The 20,430-nt window shown below is 42.4% G+C and overlaps 1 protein-coding gene across 5 annotated transcripts in view; it reads right to left on the bottom strand.

The window, feature by feature from the left end:
- The window catches only part of LMO1 (LIM domain only 1), a 73,767-nt gene that overhangs the window by 38,138 nt on the left and 15,199 nt on the right, over positions 1-20,430 (bottom strand). For 2 of the 5 annotated variants that reach the window (XM_077179842.1, XM_054634833.2), the window contains exon 2: positions 16,017-16,118. The exons of 2 other annotated variants lie outside the window; for them this stretch is intronic. In XM_077179842.1, coding sequence (XP_077035957.1) covers positions 16,017-16,041 — 25 coding nt within the window. In that variant the 5' untranslated portion in view covers positions 16,042-16,118. Of the gene's footprint in view, positions 1-16,016; positions 16,119-16,528; positions 16,706-20,430 lie in introns of those variants that run through there. One more of the 5 variants, XM_077179843.1, reaches the window with a different exon arrangement.

The raw sequence follows: 20,430 nt of genomic DNA, 5'->3' as shown, positions 1-20,430 counted from the left end.
ACCAAGGATTACCAAAATGCTGCTATTTTGTGGAAGTTACTGTACTCTCATTGCACTTCTCAAACTTCTTCTTGATGCCTAATTCAAGCATTCTAACTTAGAGGCTATTTCTTACTCTTCTCTAGGCATACACAGATCTACACAGCAAAGTACCAAGAAAATAAAAACACAAACAGGATCAAGTCCTTTTGGGTTTTTCTTCCTACATGATGTCTTAGTGATTTCTTCCAGTAAATAGAAAGCATTTTCAGCATCTATTTCATGAAAATCCTACTAATCAGCATCCACAGGATGTGCAAAACATTTCCTTCACTGGGTAGGCATCTTTCCTGAACTCAAGGGTAAACACTTAAGTGGAAGGAGTGCTCTGAGAGCTGGCAGGGAAATGCTGAGTAAATACAGCCCTGCTATCAACACTTAAATGACGAAATCATTCAGATGTTAAAGTTGCCTCAAGCGCTTGATCGTGATATGCAGCGTGAGGAAAGTTCAAAATCAACTCCTCCTCCTGCATTCTCATACAACTTCAAACACAAGTAATAGGCACTTACCTGGCTTGCTTTACAGATCTTGCTTTGATAAGCAAAATTTTAACTAGGTTAATACCATTTCAAGTGTATTCATTTAATTGAAACAGAATGAGACTTGTCACACTGTTCACAGCTGGTATTGTAACAACTCTCATGACCCTCCCTTGTAGAAGGGACAGAGTAATCATCTTCACAACTGACTTGTTCTGCAGATCTGATAGAAACTTGAGCCAAGACCAAGAAATAAATGTTTGCTTTCTTTGACTAAGCATCATGAAGGAGCATTCTTTGGAGAGTCAGTGCTGCAAGCCCACAAGCTGAATGAGAACAGCACACACTGAGAAACCCTAAGTACAGTTCGGGATTTGGCGAGCTCAAATTTTTATCTACCTGTTTGGGGTAGGAGTAGGGTGGGAAACAAGTCATCATTTGAGACTAAGACACTTGGATCTTACGCAGTGATGAGGCAGGAGCCAACCAACCTGAGCAGAAAAAAGGATGAAAGGAAGCAGCAGCAAACACTGAGTATCCATCAAGTGCAGCACGGGGGCTACTGCAGCATGTCCACAGCTCCTTCGTGTGGTGTTTAATTCGGTAATAAGTTTACAGTGGCAAAAGAGGTGAAAATATTTGTCTCAAGAGGCAATCAGAACTTTGTTTACTGTACAGAAAATGGGTTCAGTTGTGTACAGTGAAACACGCCACAACTGAACTACAGCTGTGACCACAAGGCAGCGGCCCCTCCAGCCTGGGAGCACGTGTGAAGTGAGGACATGACTGTCAATCTCTGGTGTCATTTCTCCAGTCTTGCAGATGGAAACTGTCTGACTTCATAGCTGGTCACCTTCAGGAGACATCAAAATCATTCTCTTTTCCTCCACCTTGGCTGGTGCAGCAGTAGCCATCAGCTTGCTGAGGATCCTGCCAACACATATTTTTCTTCTGAGAGTGACCACTGGCAAATTGCAGCTCTGGATGCAAGCATGGCCAAGTGCCCACGGGGAACACAGAAATTGCACTGGGCACAATTAAAGCTGAGCAGTACATTACTGCAGCACGGCCTCTCTGCTTGCTCTAACTCAGAGCCTGTCAGCATTTCCAGCATCTCCTCTTCCTGGAGTTGTTACAACAGTTGCAAGACAAAAAAAGAAAAAAAAAACCCCAAAAACCCAAGAAACACCAAGGTTTTAGTTTAGCCTGCGATATTGGCTTACAGTCACATTGCACTCACCCCAAGACAACCCAGAAGAATCCCTAAGAAATTGCTCAGGGAAATGTGATCTCTTTAACACACATGCACCAAACTCTTGGGATTGTTCAGTTGGGAACAGCACTGATGTCTCTATCAAACCCCAAGAAGGGTCTCAGTGCTGTGATTGTCACCAGGAAGGTCTTCAGTATACCAGGCATCCCAGGAGGCAGGAAATCAGGAATCCCCACCTTCAACAAGATGCTGGCTGACTTACACTAGCTGGCCCCTGTGTCCTGGCTGAAGTTTTAATGCTGGTGGGGCACCTTCCCTGGGGATGCTCCATCATTCTGAGGAGCCACTGGCTTGGTGAGCAGGCTGACAGGAAGTCAGGAGCACAGCCCAGCCCATTTTCTTTCCATAAGGTACTCAGCAGAACTCCCACATCACAGCCTTGGCTGCAGCAGGAGCAGCAGCAGTGCCTGCTTTGGTCCAGACCCTGATGGAGCAGGAATACACCAGTCTGCAGCCTGGCATTGCTTCCCACTGAGCCCATCTCTGTGTGAGGCAGCTGCATTCAGCAGGGCCTTTTTAAAAGCTACTCCAATGCTAGCAACTGCAAGTGTGACACCACAAACCCCACAGCCTTGTGTGAGTCAGCACCATTAATGTCATTCCCACATTAATTCATGATGCCTTTGAACACTGATGCTCACAAGAAACCAGGTTAAAAATATTCAATCCCTGAAAAAGGAGCAGTGATAATGCTGCACCAAGCTAATTTTATTTGGTCTGGGGTTCAATTTTCCCATTCAAAAGAGCACTCTGCTGCCATTTCCACTACAAGCAATCCCATCTCATTATGATCAAGCCCACGGGGTAGACTGTGCATAGGGGAAGGGAAGGGAAGATTTTGTGATACTTAGGAGCTGCACTTGAGGAAGAACAGCTGCAGCAGTCAGTATCCCAAGCATGTTACCACAAGAATTATGTTTCTCTCCCATCCTCCCCAAAGTATTTAATTCAGGGCAGAAGGGGTAGAACGTGTTCACCTTTGAGCTCCCTTGCCACAAGCAAGCATATTCATTCAGCTTCCCTATTTAACTAAATGGAGTTCACACATGCTGCAGGATAAAGTTACCTCTTGCCATCTGAAAGCAGTCCAATCAATGCTGTACACAGAGAGTAGCATTTGAATCAGCCTTAAGTTAATTCTTAGTCCTCGAAACTGTGACAGCATGCTGACCCTTTCAAGTCAACTGGGAGCAGGCAATCTTTGCAGAAGATCCTCAGGCCTTTAATCAGATTCTCAGTGGGTTTTAAAGAGATACTACAGCATCAGTTTGTAAACATCTCTCTAGTGAAAATAAAGATTACTTCTGACCTAGCCAATTACTCAGTCCCAGAAGATATATCCTAGAGTTATAATTGAACGAACCATAGGGAAAGAAAATACGTTTTAGGTAGGGGGTAGTGAACCCAAATCCCAACTTAGGATGCAGGCAGCACTGTAGCCCACAAAAAGATCAGATACAGAATGCAATGATTATTAAAAAAAGTCCATTAAATCAGCTGGTCCTTTTTCCCACCATAGCAAGGTTAGTCTCTTGAGCATAAAGCCCTACTAAGAAGATTGCAAATTATCAGCTCTTCCTGAAAAGCAACTGTGATGGGGAAAGACAAGATCATTATTTTGAGAAGACCCATAATATGAGGTATTTGTTTACCACATCACAGAGAATCTGGAGTGAGATGCCAGCTGCTGGTAGCACGGATTTGCTGCAATACGAGTAAGGAACGAGAAAGAAAATGCTGAAGAAAGAAAACAGAGGACCTGTGCTCAGCACTGAGACTGTCAGAGACATTAAACAGTCTCTTGTTGCATTACTTTAAAACTGTGTTTGAGCATGAGGAGCCACTGCACTCCATTGTGGAGAGATATAATTACTGATTTAAAAAAAAAAAAAGTTATTTATTCTGGAACTATTACAGACTAATGTGTAACAGACATCATCTGATGGGCCATAAAGGCTCCGAGGGCCATTACAGCCTCACAGGTCAGGACCCATTTGAAGGGTTTAAAGTTTGTGGATCACTGCTCTCAAGCTGAGCAGCACAGCAACACCTGCACACAGAAAAGCTAGGGGAGACTTCTGGGAGCAGCAGCTGCTTATGCGTTTTCACACTCAGATCAAACCAAATCACATCACTGAAAAGAAGTTCAGAACCTGCAGACATGGCTTTTGCCATTCTCATCAAGGAGTTCACCCGTAAGATTGTAGCTTGTGCCTTTTTACTTACTTATTTATTTATTTTTAAAGGGAGCACTGAGGAAGAAAATGACACTATAACCTCCATGCTTCCCCATCAGGGCCCCCCTTCTATTTCACTTTCACAGAAAACTAAAATTCCCAGCCAAGTGACAGGTTTATAAAATTTTAATAGGGAAGAAAAAGGTAACCTCAGGCAGGATCTTACGTGCAGACTTTGGCCATAAATGAATGTTCATGAAAATACAGGGGTTTTATGGAAACATTGACAGAGCTTCACAGGCTGTGACATAAATGCCTCAACATGGACTGATGGGAAGGACTAGTGAGTCCAGCTCCTGCAGCCAGAGGCTATTGCTCCATCCCTTTCTCGAACCCAAGCAAGTCAGCTTCACGCCCCCACTACCTCTGAGGAAAGCAGATCTAAGAGACCAGAAGCCCAGCAGCTTTTAAATTGCTAGCCTAGAAACATTCTTAGCCATTTCCAACTACTTGTTCTAATGGGGTAAAAAGTCCACTTTTCCTTTGTCCCTGGTGTTTCTCCTCCCAGAGTGCTTGTCCAGACCAGTCAGCCTTCATTGTGCAAAGGCAGACGAGTTGAAGCACAGATTGCTCCTCGTGAGCATCCTCTCTGCCCCTACTTCCACATGGATTTACTGTCCCTTAGCTTCAGGGATCTACAAGTTACCCATAGCAGACAAGGTCTACCAGTGCCTCTCTCCAGCATTATTAACAGGAATCATTATTAGCAATTTCTTGTTCAATTCATTCCAGGATTGCATTTGCCTTTTACCACCGACTTCACACCTCAGTCCTTTTGAGGTCAATCACCATCTGTCCAAGCCACCCTTTTCCTCCTCTTCTGCCCTTTCCAGCTAGGGGTAATTCCTACTTGTAGATGTTCCAGTGATCCTCAAAGAGATCAGCTGGGGCTCCTGGGCTCCTTTTCTTATTGTTGTGAGCTTCGTGCAGGAATGAAACCAAGGGGAAACAGCACATGGCTTCAATCCCACTCCCACCAGATACCTGCACCACAAAACCTACCAGTGGTTTTATACCATCAGGAAACCTGTCCTTAGTTCTCACAAAGTAGGTATCCCACCCTCTATACTAAAAGTTCATCTGAATGCCTCCTGTTGGAAAGCAGAATTTATGGCTTTGGTTTCAGGATCTAAAACATTGCTTCTGAAGACAGTGATGCCTGAGATTCATTTCCCTTCTTCTCCCAGGTTCAGAATAGAAGCATTATTTCTCATTCACAAAAACTGAAAGAGAAGCCACAAGGAACAGCCACAGACTGCTATAGACTGACATTTCTTAAAGCAGCAGCAATCCAAGAGCAGTGCTCTGTAGCTAAGGTTGCACAGCACCAGAATGGTTGGGAAAATCTTATCTAACAATCCTGTACAGAGCTAAAGCAGTTTGTTACTTTTTCCCCAGTCACTGAATGTGTACAAGCACTTCTGGAAGTCAAAACTCTGCCTCTAGAAAACTTGAAGCTTCTTAATTGCAAGAGAAATATGAGTGGTCAGGAATGGTACCTGTGCCATAGATAAAACCAGTGGTTCTTTCAAGAGTGACAGAGACCTAAAGTGGCCAAGACCCAGCTCCACCCAAAAGCTCCTCCTGATCTCTTCAGAATTTAATTGGCATTCTTTTTAGGACACACACACAAGGCAGATTAAAGAAAAACCCAAACAGTGTGCAGGGTGGAAGCACCATTACATGGTATTAAAATGTCAGAGGTTTGAGCTCTGTGTTGGTTTAGTCATGAGTTACCAACAACCACTGATGGCAGACATAAAGCTTCCCTTAAATTATTAAGCATAAAACAGCAGACTGTAATATTTTGCTAAACCAAAGTACAGACACAGACAAAGATGTCATTTCAATATTTGAAACCAGCAAGTTTAATTTAAAATAAGAGCAAACCAATAAGCTCAGAAAATAGCAATGTGTGAGAGGAAAATTACACTGCTAGAGAAAAAAGTGGAAGGACTTAAGAAATTTATAAAAGTAATCTCCAAGTGGAAATTAGAAATCAACCCCTAGAAACAGAATAACACAAAAGAAATATTACTGTCCACTTTCTAAATCAATATAACACTGCTACACGACAGAATTACCATGGTAACTCAAGTAAAAAGAATAAAGCAATTCTTATTATTTCAAAATAAAATCACAGCCTGAAGCCCAGCTTTTATTACAACTGCTGATAGATCGCTGGCTTGTATTTATCTGAAATATTGCTTTTCAATCAGCTATTTTATGAATGTACAAATTTCACTGAGCAGCCCACTTAGACCAAATGCTCAAAACCTGCCCCTCCAAAAAACTAGTCAAGGAATCGATTATATATATATTCATACTGGTTTTTTTTTAAAGGGAGCATTACTATATACATATTCTTTTTCCACTCTATCCAAGTTAAAGAGAGATAAGGAAATGAGCGAGAGTAAGTTAAAACCTTGTTTAGTCCGACCTCTTTAAATTCCAACTTAGACTCCCTGGAAAAACGAAAACAACAAAAAAGCAAGAGAACAACAGTAATAAGGAAGAACAAAGAGGAATAACAGCATACCCTAAATACTGCAGCCCTGCACAAGGACAGGGAATGCGCCTACATCAGGGGGTGTGCACAAACACACACATGAGAGGAGGCACATCTGTTCCCTCCTGATCAAAGGCACAGAGAAAACACTCTCTAAATACAAAGTTGCTCAAGGACGTTTTGACTCGCCCTGCTGGGTACTTCAGACTTTTCAAACATTGTTTGTACAGCTTGGAAAGTGCATCAAGCTCAGGATACTCGTCTGCGTTTCAAGCGCGCTGAAGGCACAGCTCAGCCGAGTTCCCGCACGCCCCCGCTGCTGGTGCCACCTTTTAAACACATTAGTGCAAGGGGAAAACCAGCAGGTCACCTTCTGCTTTCCTCCCCCAGACGTTCAAAAGAGCATCGATCGGCACCTGAAAGCAACAGTCGGGCTTAAAAATAACAGGCTCCTCCTCTGCCCCCGGCCGCAGCCACCAGCCCGGACCAGCCCTGTTATGGGGCACAGCTCCGGGGGCTCCGCAGCAAACACAACACGGACAAGCGACACAACTCCGGCTGAGAACTTAAGGCACCATCTACCCAAAAAAAAAAAAAAAAGGTCACTGAGAAAATGCCTGTAGACCATCAGGATGTTTTACAGCACAGCCTTACCCTGTTTTTTCTGTTGCCCCCAGAAAATGGAAGAGGGGGATGAGCCCCTTGCTCACAGTCACGGCAGGAGCAGGAGGGGAATGTGACCAATGCCCATAATTATGGCAGGAAGACAGCGAAGGATTTTCTTCAACAATTTGCAATTGCTTAGACAGGACCTCCAAGATGAAAAAAACCCCAAAATTAAAATTGCCAAGTGAGAGGGGATCAATAAAACTGCCCCCAAAACAGTTAAGGAGAGCAATTGCTTCAATAGCACTCTGTCCTTCCCAGGAGATCCAGAAGTTATTTCTCCCTTCTTCTGCAGAGCTCTGACCTCCTAACCCAGCATGGGACAGAAGGCAAGGTGGGACCCAGGCCCAGCAGAGAGGAACAAAGCAGGGACAGCTAAAACACAAAAGCCCACCCAGGCTTCATGGGGGCCAGGGACATCCCCCAGATATCCAGGCCGGAGTTCCGGGGGATGATCACTTGGGGAGCACAAATTCCTCAGTACTGCAAAATGCTTTGAGGATTAAAAGCAGCAGTGATATGCCAAGTATCATAGCTGGAAGTAAAGACAAATGCTGCAACAAGAGCAATAAGCCACCTGCCAGCTGTCTTTTATATTAAAATATTTCAGTGTTCTTAGAGCTGCTTAATTTCCCATCTCGCTCCAAGTCCAGAGGAACTTTGTGGGTTGCTAGCTTTGCCATGTAACAGCGACATTGCTCATTATTTTTAAAATAGATTTAGAAGCTGTGATCACACAGCTCAATCTGAAAGTATGCACTGTTTTTTAGTATAATGTGGTCCTTTGCCATCTCCTGCAAATGGGTTTAAAAGCAGTGGTGGAAACAATGTGTGCTTAATCTGAATGTGGACTGCAGAAAGGTTGCACACTCAAATATCCTGTTTTATGTGGTATCTGGTTGTATTTTAAAACACTTTTTAGAGACTTGGAGCCAGCTGAGGTCACAAACAATCACATACAGATTAGAAAAGGGAAAGAAGCTGGGGGGAGCGATGGGGAGCCCACTCTGGCACACTGAAATAGGACACTCTAAATATCACTTAGTATTTCTTTAAAATAAAAACTGGCTGAAATAGTAAGCTTCAGAGAAACAATAAATGCAGAGGGGTTAAAGAGTTTTTATTCAAATAAAGTCTTGCCCCAGGAGATGGAAGTAGAGTCTTGAAATACAGAGATAGGATTTTACATGTGCTAAAAGCATCAGTGTGACACTTTTTGGAAAAAAAAAAGGGGGGGGTGGGAATACCTTCGTTGTTATACATGACAAAATAGCAACTAAATGTTTGCTTTGATCCCAGCGCGTAAAGGGTGAAGCTTTTAGGCAAGGAGCGGCAGGTGATCTCAGCTCTTCTGCAAGTCCTAATGCTCCTAAAAGCCACTCTTCCAGTTTCTGTAATTGGGCATCAGTAGTTAATGTAGTATTGACTGCATTACATGCTCCTGTGCATCCTCTCACTAATGCCAATTGCATCACCTTGTACATTTACCATATTGCTTAGCCAATAGCTGTTAAAAGCAATCCAAATCATGAATCATATAGGAAACTTTTAGCAAGACACGACATCCAAAGGAGACAATTTACAGTTGAGTTAATCTGGGTACATTAGCGAGACATGGATTCAGGAAGACAGACCAATTTATGTTACTTTGGTTTTACCCTTTATTGCTTTGTATAGGCAAATGAATGGAAGGGCATGGAGTAAAAACAGATATAAAGGAGTCCTTTTCAAAACAGATCTCCATTCTGTGCAGACAGGTCAAAGGGTTTGAGACTGATGCTTATTTAGGCTTTCATAACCGTAACAGGGTACTTACAGAAATCATTTTCCACAAAGGACTATAAGGATAAATATATAATGGATCCTGAATAATGTTCAGTACCCACCCTCACTGCAAGTACATTAACGCAGAAACCTGGCTGCTCAACATTATCTACAGCATGGCCTGTCCAGGAGTCACCTGCCACCAGGAATGCCAGGAAGAGGCTTCACACAAGGTCCCAGGCAGCTCTGCTCATGAGCTCAAGGCAGGAGGTGCTCTGGGAAAGACACCAAGGCTCACCAGCTCAAGCCAGTCCTCTGCCCAAACATCTCTTCTCTACCACATCACTTGTGAACACACACAAAGTCCAATCTTCTCCTCCCTACCTGCCTTGAAGAGATTGCATCTTTTTGAGAGGTATACCCATTTCTCTGGAATGGAAGGAAAGGATACAAGTGATGAAGAGGTGTTGCTTAACCCACTTCAGCTGCAAGGTAGAGCCAACCAAGAAAGAAATTAGGAGTGAGTTCCTTCTAAAAAAGTACATTTTATAGAACAATTTCACACTGGATGCTTGACCAAAAGATGCATAGCAAATCGATATAGCCCCTTTCTGCTGTTCTGATCAAACTCTGTAGCATCAGTAAAATAGAGATGGGGGGAAAAAAAAAAGAAAAAAGAACAGCTAGGAAGTGTGCTGTTCCCTCAGCTTTTATGGGTAGGGAGTCATTTGTAGTGTTTGTGGAGGGGAAAAAAAGTGGTAAAGGATATCTAGGAGAAATAATGATTCATCAGCCAAAAACTTTACAAAAGAAAAACTGAACTGCATCCTTAAATATTGCATCCCAAAATACTGGAAGCTCTGGTGCTCTAAGCCTGGTTTAAAAAAAGATCATGATTCCCCTTTGAAAAGCTTCCAGAAGTCCCTTCGAAAGAGTTGCACATGCAGGGAAAATGCCAAAACAAAACATTTTCACTAGCTGATCAATTTAAACAGCTGTGGTAAAGCTGCAGCCACTGGCACCATCATTAACAATTTAAAGCATGGCTGCTTTTGTCTTCCTTCCCAGTTACATTCTCATTATGCCTTTTTATTTATTAGAAACACAGTCCTCCGGAATACATTTCTATATCTCAGATCCATAATAAACCAAGTAGGAACATCCCTGGCTTCTACTCAAATGGATGTTGGCGAGAGGGTTAATTGTTTAATGCTGGTCCAAGTTCTCTGCAGTTCAGTCATGAATATGCAACAATCATCCACTTTTTCTCTAAGAGAAACTAGAACTGTTGATATAAATTGTTTAAAAGGAAGACAAATAATAATTTCACTGCCCAAATCACACTTTCAGAGTTTGATTAGCACACAAGGAACTCTGAACATTGGTCTAAAGAACGCGAAAATATTCAATGAAACTTAAAAACCCTCTAAATTTGGGCATGAGTATCCATTATCTGCTTTGATATGGAATGTAAGTAGAAAATAGTTTGCAAGAACATTCACTGGAGAGTTGAGCATCTGTTTGCATGGATAGCACCCCACATCGTGCTTGGAAACTTGGGCTTGGGAGTCATCCCACTGGAGGACAGAGAAAACACGCACACAGAGAACTAAAAAACCGGTAGCTGTGGTGAATTCTTCTCAGATAGGTTTAATTATGTTAATCTAATAGTGAATAACTCTCATTTCAAAACGCCCTTCCCTCCACCCCCAAGTCTTCAGTGAATAGGAGCTACATTCACTGAATAAATCATTCCCTGGCAACAGTTACGCACATTATTGAAGTTGGGGGCAGTGATTTCTATACGGTTTAAAACTATGTCTATGTATTCTAAATGATGACAATTCTGTCCAATTTTTAAAAGATATAGACCCATTGGAGTTTTATAGTTCAGCATTTAGCAGCATCTGCAGTGCCTTCTTTATTCTTGTACTGCAACACTTAATGCTTGATGCCACTATTCTGATTGATTTCAAGTACAATACCTTATTTGCCATAAACTTTCATATTCTTTACCTAAGGAGGACTCCTCGCAGATGCAATCAGTCATAACGCTAAAGAACAGTTTGCCTTTAGCAGAAATGTTCATGCTAATGACAGCGAAGCAAAACTTTGAGCAGCAAGCATATTTCCAAAGAGAATAAAACCCTCTCTAAACACAACGCCTGAAAACCTTAAGAAAGCTTCCAAATGAAATCAATTAATCCTCCAACCATGATAAATTTCTTAACCATTTAAGAAACGTATTTCAGACTCTGCTGTGACCCTTTATCACCAGACCTAATGGATTACTTTATTAATAATGCACTGCTCTTAAAAGGAATTTTTCCGAAGATTCTACCATAAGAGAGCATTTTTGGAATGGCTATGACAAACAGGCTGACATGTTCACATTGTATTTATAAAGATAATAAAATTTAACACTAACTCCAAAGAAGACGAATTATGTTCTGCTGCCAGGGTATCAAGTACACTTTCTACTGCATTAAACCAAAATTAGAGCAAACTGATTTCCAAGAACAAGCTGCTTCCTTTGTCCTATTACCCAAGCTGAAAAATGTCCTTACACTGTTTCAGCGCTTGTTATGTCAACCAGGCAATTATCACATGTCAACAGCATCTGGGGGTGAAGTATGATGACATCCTACCCAGATCCTTCAGCCATCTAGTCTGAACAAACACTAGGAACTTTTTGATTGCCTGCCATACTCCTATACAAAGCAGTCTGCTCCTCTTGGGCCTGCTACCTCCTTTCACTCCTTCCCATAGGATGAGATTTCTTTTAATGGATATCTAGGTTAGCAGTGCTCCAACCACAGTAGCCTCCATTTCTTGAATAGGTTTAGGACATTACTTTACTACCCCATGTTTCTGCTGTGCTTCCATATTTGCCATTTCAAGGGCAGAGGGCATCTCCAGGAAGAACTACCTCTAACTCCACACTTGGTCAGCTTTGGAGAAACAGTCCAAATGGTTTTTTAGTCCTTTATGGCCAAACCAAGTCTCATGTTCTGCTGCCAAATGTGCTCCAATTTTATTTAGAATACTTCTTTGACAACTTTTTATCTCCTCTTCACAAATATTTTAATCCGTTGCTGTAATTCTGAGTCACAAAAGGACACTGTGTCATGAACTAAAGCCAGACCAAACCTCTAAAACCACACCAAAACCATATGTGTGAAGATCAAGCCCTCAAAAAACCAACAGGTAACTCAGCTAAAGAGGCAAAAACAAGGTCTTTGGTAACGTTCATCAGTCAGCTTTTGAGTAAGCTGATGTCTGGGAAGATGTGTAGGGATTCTTCACACATGGTAAGCTAGACATCGGTGGACCACAGAGAGGATCCGACATACAGTGGCACAGGAGATAAAAAGGAAAAAGAGAGCTTCAGGAACATTAGGCAACAGAAAAGTTAAATTCCATGTCTCATGAGGAAAAGCCACCGTGCCATCTCCCTTTCTCCCTCTGCATGACTCCTCAACAGGCACACCTGAGAAAGGTATGCTCGAAGGGAAACAAAAGACACCAGCAGCACGCAGAACAGCTATGTGGCACAATTTGTGTGGATCATGATTTTTATCCACAGAACAGGACTGCCTGGACCTGTGTTGCTGGAGATAGGTGTCGCTCCATATCCATCTGCCTATCTATAGGTACCTCCATATGGCAGCTGGCACAGTCCCTTGTGAAGCCAGCCCACAGCCCCGCTGTCCGGGCAGGGTGCTGTGGCACAAGTCCTGTCACTGACATTATACAATCCATTTCTCTGCTTTTCCAATTCCAAATGCTGTGGTTTTTTACCTTCTGTGTGGGGCAAGATGGGCTTTCACACAACAGGGAACCCAACTGCTGCCACTAATCCAGTTTCCAATTACCTAATATTCATTTCCCTAAATACCTCCCATCAACCTTAGACCCATTCTCCAACCCCAATGCACACAACCACTGAGTATCCACATTTTTCTTTTAATTTTTAAAGTAACTATGAAATTCTCTTTCTATATAAAACCAAGGTACATGTTTAATGGATATTTTACTCAGCCTACTCTTGTGATCTGTTTAATCAGAGTTCTGCTTAAAAACACAAAGGACCCGTGATTTGGGGGGCTCCTGTCTATGCAAACATCAGGATGAACATGCAGCTGATCAGTGTTTTTACAAGTGCACACACACTCCACAATTTGGTTGAAGGATGCCATGTCTGGTTAACACAGCACAAGTTAGCTGAAAAGGAAACTTTCACCCCCCACACACATAACAAAGAGCCGTGATTTCTATTAGTGCATTTCATACCATACATGCTGATTACCAGGCTGTGCTTCATTGTTAACAGAGATTACAGCTGGGATAAGCTGCAGCTTTTTCCTAATTGCTATTATGATGACTGAATTTTTGTTTTGTGTCAAGCATTATTCACACATTATACTCCAAAATTTGATCCCTCTATGATGCATTATTGATTCCATGCAGGCAATCATACTGCCGCCAATGTGAAGAATTAATTTGGGCTATTCTACTTGATTTGCATTGCTCCATCATAGCAGAACATAGTTCTGTAGGGAGGCACAAATTGAAAAGGGAGATTTAACAAAATACAGAAAATGCTGCCGCCCTTTAAAAGAGATGAATCCTAAAGAGGGGAAGAAAAACCCCCCAAAAACCCAAACCCAGCACAACACGTGTGGTCCAGCAAGAAATAAGGTCAGCCAGCCAAATTCATCTTAGTCAGAGGAAGGTTACAAGAGTAGCCTTATGCCTCTAATAAAGTAAACTAGCTTGCTTCAACTTATATTGCCAAAGAAAACAACTGAACACCTCTGAGAGTGACACTGCTTCAAAGCCTTTGAAACCCTGTTAGCTTCATTTGTTTTCCCAGCATAAGCAATACTCAAGCACTTAGCGTGTCTTTTATCCACAGGCCAGTCAACTGCAAAGCTGATCTAGAAGATGTGTAACAGATGCTCCACATCTACTCTTTTTTTTTTTCAAGTTCTACTGTGTTAACAAAGGAACTTACAATATCTTAACAGAAATAAAGCCCATGATTTAGGGTTTTTTTCTCCCCGCGAATAAGATTATTTCACAGTTTTGAGATGCCAACTTAATTAGCACGGAATAAATTCAGAAGGGCATGACAACTTATACAGGGACTTTGATCTCACATTGGTCAACTTTTAGTCCAAATCTGATTGAATCTGCATACAAGGGGGCACTGATAATGACACATTTCTGCTTGGTCTCATATTTTAAAGGTGTCAAGTCTTTGTGAAAAGCTCTCATTTTTTTTTCATAGTCCCACATGCTTCATGAAACAAAACCTCACATGCCATCCCAGAAACTAGATTCAAATTCTACATGCATGAATATGCCACAGGGAGAATTTTAGAAATCAAACTTACAATGAGTTAAGACCTCAAAATGCTAGGTCTAAAATACTCCCTTTTTTGGGAGGCAAGGAAAGGAGAGAGGGAAGAGAAACTTTAGAAGACTTCTGGTCTTTCAATAGTCAGCCTTCCTAATTATTCTGCAGTGTAGTACTAATTCAGTTGTAAAATACTAGAAGACAGATATGGGTTGTGGAATAAAAATAATATAATTTCAACTTAATAGCATTGAGCAGCTTTCAGTACTAGTCACAAAACACAGTTAGCATGATTCCGACACAGGAAAGTAAGTGACTTTGAATTACAAGTTATTTTTCTCATAAATATTTTAAAAAGCAGTATATATATATATATTCAAGTAAAATCAATGCTACTGCCAAAATGCCCAACTTCCAATTTCTCCAAGCTCTTTTGCTACCAGTGAAAAGCTATTTCCTGTCTACAGTCTTACAAATATTCAGTAATTTCTCTTATTTTCCAATGGTGACAGCCTACGACCTTTTTTTTAAACACTTTTAAAGAGGTTCCCGAAATAAATTTTAAAAGATCAGGGAAGTCCATTACATGGCCCACTTCATCCATTTATACAGGTGGAATGAAATAAGGAGATAACAGGTAGAAATGCCTGTTAAAAGTTAAGATGCAGTTCCCACTTTCCATGCACGAAGTGCCACCAAGGCGGAGGTCCTTGGCAAGAGGCAGCGCCATGGATAGAAGTCCATGTGGATGGCTGCAGAAGCCTTCTGCTCTGCCTCAGTTTTAATCCTTGCTTTCAGTGCACGAGCTGTGAGGGAAGACCTAAGCCACAAAACAGCCTCAGCAAAAAAAAAAAAACCCACCTCATTAAAAAGTTGTGATTGAACTTACCACCTTCATCCCAGAAACTAGTGATGACTGAGCAGTTAAGTTGCACACGCTGGCAGGCAATGTGCAAAAGATAGCATCAGGTCATTCAGGCTGCTAACTAACACTGATCTTCCTCACATCAATTTGTTCCCCTTAAGCATCCTTGATAAGGACTAGTCAGCTTAAAAAAATAAGCATATGTGAAGTCCTAAAATCAGTTAAGCTCTCCTTCAGCTTCATTCATGAAATTACATCCCAAATGAACCTCCACTTCTGCTATTAAAAGAAGAGTAAATTCTTAGAATAAACCAACACTTCTTTTTTTTGCCACAGAGGCTTATTAGCTTATTGTCATTATGTTTATAGCTATGAAGAAAAGCTGTGAGAAATAGATATTAAAGGCGCACATTAAAGAGACCTAAATGGCATGCAAATGAAAGGGAAAGAAAAATCTCAAAATTAGATTTACAAATAAAGCTGTTAAAACAAACAGGCTACAATGGATATATTAGAGTAACTTGCAGAAAGAAAAATCTACATAGATATTTAAAAAAAAAAATCAAGCTGTTTCTGCTACGTCCTTCAGCAAACAGAGCCTGGAGTAAACACTTCTTGGCTGTCCGATCATGTCAGAAATGAGATTAAAAAAAAATAAAGAGCAAGCACGCTTTTACCTACACAAGAGAAAAACATCAGAAGCTCAGAGCAGAACACTCTGAAATGCACAGCGCACGTCTGTTTCAAAACTATTTATTTCTACATTAGCAGCACACAGAAGACACCGAGCACAGGCTTACACAATCTCAGCCCACCTACCGTCCTCCTTGTCCAGCACCATCATCTCCGCAATCAAGAAAAGTCCGGGCACAGATGCTTCTTCTCCAGCAGCCTCCGCTCAGGAGAGAGGAGAGCAAGTCTCTGGGAACACAAATGAGCTACGGTACAGCTGATCGTCCTTTAGCAGCAAGTGAGCTCTAATTACCCAGTTGTCCAGCTTTTAACCTAGATTGCACTCAGTTAGAATTACACTCAGAAATAAAGCACTTTGCAGATACAAAAGCAGTCTCACCTACTTTTGTGCCTCAGAATTGCAAGGAACTAAAACTGCAATTTAGAAAGAAGGGGGTTTTAGAAAGAAGAGCTGTTTCTTTGGTTCTCACCTTCTAAATGGCTCAATTTACACAGTATAATCTATTTTAATGTAATTGCCTTTGATAGCTCATAACCCTGGCTGTTGCAACTACACAGCTTTCAGCCTTATAAAGTGTTTTCCCTTTGGATTTAAGCTGAATCTAAATCCGAAATTACATTCGCAGAGGCTAGAATACCTAAGCCCGACTAGCGCTGCCTCTGCCTCTCAATTGGTGAGCCTTGCACACTTGCGATGAATAAATGCACGCGTTTCCCAGGGCCCCCTCTGGAGCTCCTGCCGGGATTTCCTGGCGGAGCGCGGCTTCCCGGCTCAGCAGCACCACCTGCAGCCCGCCCGGCCCCCGCCCAGGTGCCGCCGGCCGCGGGGCCACCTGCGCCGCCGCTGCCGCCGTGTGCTCCGCGGGCCCGGGGCGCAGGGATGCTCCGGCCCTGCTCCGGCCCTGCTCCCTCCCTGCGAGCACGGATTGTGGCTGGCGCCCCGCAGCAGCTCGGGCAGGTCAGAGGCTCTCAACTCTCCGCAGCTGATGTTACGCCAGCCCCCGCTGCTCCCAGCTACATTTCACACATCTCTGGTGACCTAAAACTTGATACGGATTTTCTGCGCAAACATTTTGGGTTTGTTTTCACGCGTTGGTATTGGTTTCAGGGTGTACGACTCCGGAGAACGCAGCTCCGTTTTCACTAGGTTGATATTAAAATGAATTTACCTAATCAGAAGCGATACAAACACTTAACAGGTTTGCTCCACTTTTCAGAAATGCCATCAATGCTCAGATATAAAATGACAAGTTGGGGGCCCACGTCTTTTATCCTACATCCTGCAACTCTCATTCCTATCTGTTGTCTCCACTGGCTCTCACAAGGATTGTGGGATCAGACACTCCGCTACCAAGATCAACAGCACCGTTTCACTCATCTCAGTCTTTTAATCTGAGAAAACATTTCATTTCTGCTTTAATGATACTTCTTCCTCCCCTTTACAACTGATACAACAGTACTCTAAAGAGCATGATAGCGGGCTCAAGTTATATATCCTTAATACCGATTTTTAATTAGATTCCTTATCCCCAGCTGAAGTGGCTTTTCCTTCCCCCTTCATTCACAATACTTAATCCTAACAGTCCTTGAGAATATTTGATGTTAAATGTATCGGTTTACATTGAGCTGTTTTCATCCAGTGCTTCCAACAACTCCTGTTTCCTAGTGATACTAGTTTGCAAGTGCTGAATATGTATTTTAGCGTAAGAGTGCAACCACCATAAATAATCACTTTCTTTTAGGAAGTGTCACAAGCTAGAAAGAAGGAGGACTTTATCCCAAAGATTAAAGTCTAATAGTTAAAAGGATCCACGCAAAAACTAACAAAGCCACAGCCTTTTTTAGATTTGAGGCACTTTACCACTTCCAATATACTATTGGCCTCCACCAGAAAATGGTGAACTCCAAAATGTTCCATCCTTTCTGTGTACTTTTCAACCCTGCCACCTTCAAAAAAGGACAGAATTACCCCAAAATATATGGTACATTTCAACTTCCACTATTTGGTAACTACATGAAAGGCAAGGTTTTGATAAAAATGAAGTTAGCCATTGTCTGTCACAGCTGACTTCTGCAGCAGAGCAAACTAGCAGACATAATGCACTCATGAAAAAATATGCAGTACTGGATCAATGTACATTTTATTCCTTTACTGCTCCATCATGTCAAAGAGGCTGGATTACTCCCTGCGCAAACAGATTTTTTTTTTTAAACACTTTATCTGCTTACTCATTTCACACACCAACAATTAAAAAAAAAAAAGTTTTCTAACCCCCAACACATTTGTACAGCAATTTAAGTCAACTACAATTAACACAATCTGTTGGAATTAATCATGCTACCTGATGTCAGTTTACTTTTTTAAGCAGAAATCTGGTCTTTGCGATCAAAACATTTACGTATTTCAGAAATATCTTAACTCTCATTATCTTGAAATATATAAATGCGCTGCACGGTGCGTAGGTTGGCTTGCCCACAGCAAATTCTGCTGTGATTTACACAGTGAAACTGACTAAAATGAGAGCCTTGAAGTTTTTCTCTCTCAACCTTTCTCTCCCCCACCCCTCTCGACCTTCTTCTCTCAGTTCCTAACATTTGTTTGGGGAAGATACCTGCCAGAGTTCCACTGTGAACCACTATTTCCTAATATCAAGTCATGTTGCATCAGTCAAGTTATATTATGTCACTTCAAACATACAAAATGCTGTTACCTCCCTGACATAAGTTGACATGATGCCACAACACATCAAGTCAGAAACATTATTATTGTTGTTATTTTTTCAGTCTGCCCCTTCATCCTCAATGATATCTGTGAAGACCCACATAAGAGTATTACTGAGTCTCCACTGCTTCTTGGCACCACAGAGCGTGCTTGCCAAGGAAGCTTTTTGCTCACAAACCCGGAGTGGAAACCCAAATCCGCAGTTCTCACACCACTGGGGCAATCCTGGTGTCACACTGGGGCTGGCACACAGCCCTAAGACCCCAAGCTGAAAGAGTGGGCAGCTGCTCCTGAGGCCAATGGCCATGGCCCAGCTTCCCAAGTGGCCTTCAGGGATGCAAAGCAAGGGGCTGATATCTACAAGGCAGCAAGTGTCCTCCTTGCGATGCACCAGGACTTCTGGGAGGGGTAATCCTGAAATCCTGCCTTCTCTAGGCAGTAATAACTATGAATACCCCCACCGTTGCCAGAGACCTCAAAAGAAGAAAACCCCTCAAAGAAAAACTCTACATGGCAAAGCCTCTTAAATCAAGGGGAGAATTGGATAGTAGCCACAACGCTGGGATTTTTAGATGGTAAAAATCAGACTGGCTTCTGGGAAAAAGAAAAATAAAAGGAAAATAAAAAGGGCCATTTATGGGAGTAAAACAGACCCATTTTTATTAACAAGCTCATTCAAGCTTGATTTCAAAAGGAATTGGTTTAGTTAGCAAAAGCTTCCATTTTAGTCCATTTGTAACCTATGCAGGTCCAGCATCCCCTTTTAACATTTACAGATGAGTGGGCAAGTGGAGCCCATTTGAATCAAGGAGAAAGAAACTTACAAAGGTAAAATGACCTCTTCATAAAAAGAGTTTCTTCTCTGAGTCTCACCTTCTGTCCCCTATTTCTCCAGGGCATCTTTAAAAGTGCCCATAATTTCTTCTTGAGCATAACTACTTCAACAGCACGGGAGATTCCTAGGCATTACTGCACCTTGATACTCTGGTCTTCACATCCCTCTCATCAGGGCTTTGTTTCCTACTTTGCTCCTTTTTATAAGTGCACCCCGCACTAATTTCCTCTTTACCTCTCCCATCCACCACCATTATTCCCTTTTATACACAGCCACTCATGAATTCTCCTGGAAGGAGGCTGTTGAGAACTGTCTGGATAATCAAGGGTTCTAGTTTCATTTCCTTACAGCACCGTCAGGCCGGCCCCGAGCTCCTCGTGTTTAATGAGTACATCTGAGACACTTGAAAGAGCCCAAACACCCCTATTAGGGAACCCTCTTCAGATCTCGGTCTGTCCTCGCAGCTCACCTGTGCCTCTCGGCCCTGCAATGGAGGCAGCATCCTGCTGGCAGCCTGTCAATCACACGGGAACAGACACGGGCTGCCAGGCACCCCCCGACAGAGTCACCGGCATGAAGACATCACCCGGTTATTGTTATTAAGGGTTATTAATAGAGATGTTAAGAGCCCTTCCTCCCTTTTCCTCCAGCAGTTGAGCAAAATTCAGAGGACTCCTGCAACGCAGGTTACCCCTGAAAGTGAGGCTGGAGAGAAACACAAACCTTGTTCCACACAACAGCGAGAAATTACCCGTGTTTAATTCCTCGGTCATTACTTAACCTTTTTACCTATGTGCACAGGGGGCAAGGGATGAGAAAAGTCTTTCTGCTGTTACCTCTCACTGACCACTTAGACAAGTTCATTCCCTCTTCTCCAACACACGCGCTTTCCACTGGAGCACTACAGACCCCATTAATAACACTACATCAGTTTGTTTCAGAGGGCTTCAAGAAACTGGAGGAAAAAAAGATTCTCCGAGGGC

The sequence above is a fragment of the Agelaius phoeniceus genome, chromosome 6 (genome assembly GCF_051311805.1).
Source record: "Agelaius phoeniceus isolate bAgePho1 chromosome 6, bAgePho1.hap1, whole genome shotgun sequence".
Taxonomy (NCBI): domain Eukaryota; kingdom Metazoa; phylum Chordata; class Aves; order Passeriformes; family Icteridae; genus Agelaius; species Agelaius phoeniceus.
The sequence above is the reverse complement of the archived record's forward strand: the minus strand, read 5'-3'. Positions and strand labels throughout refer to the sequence as shown.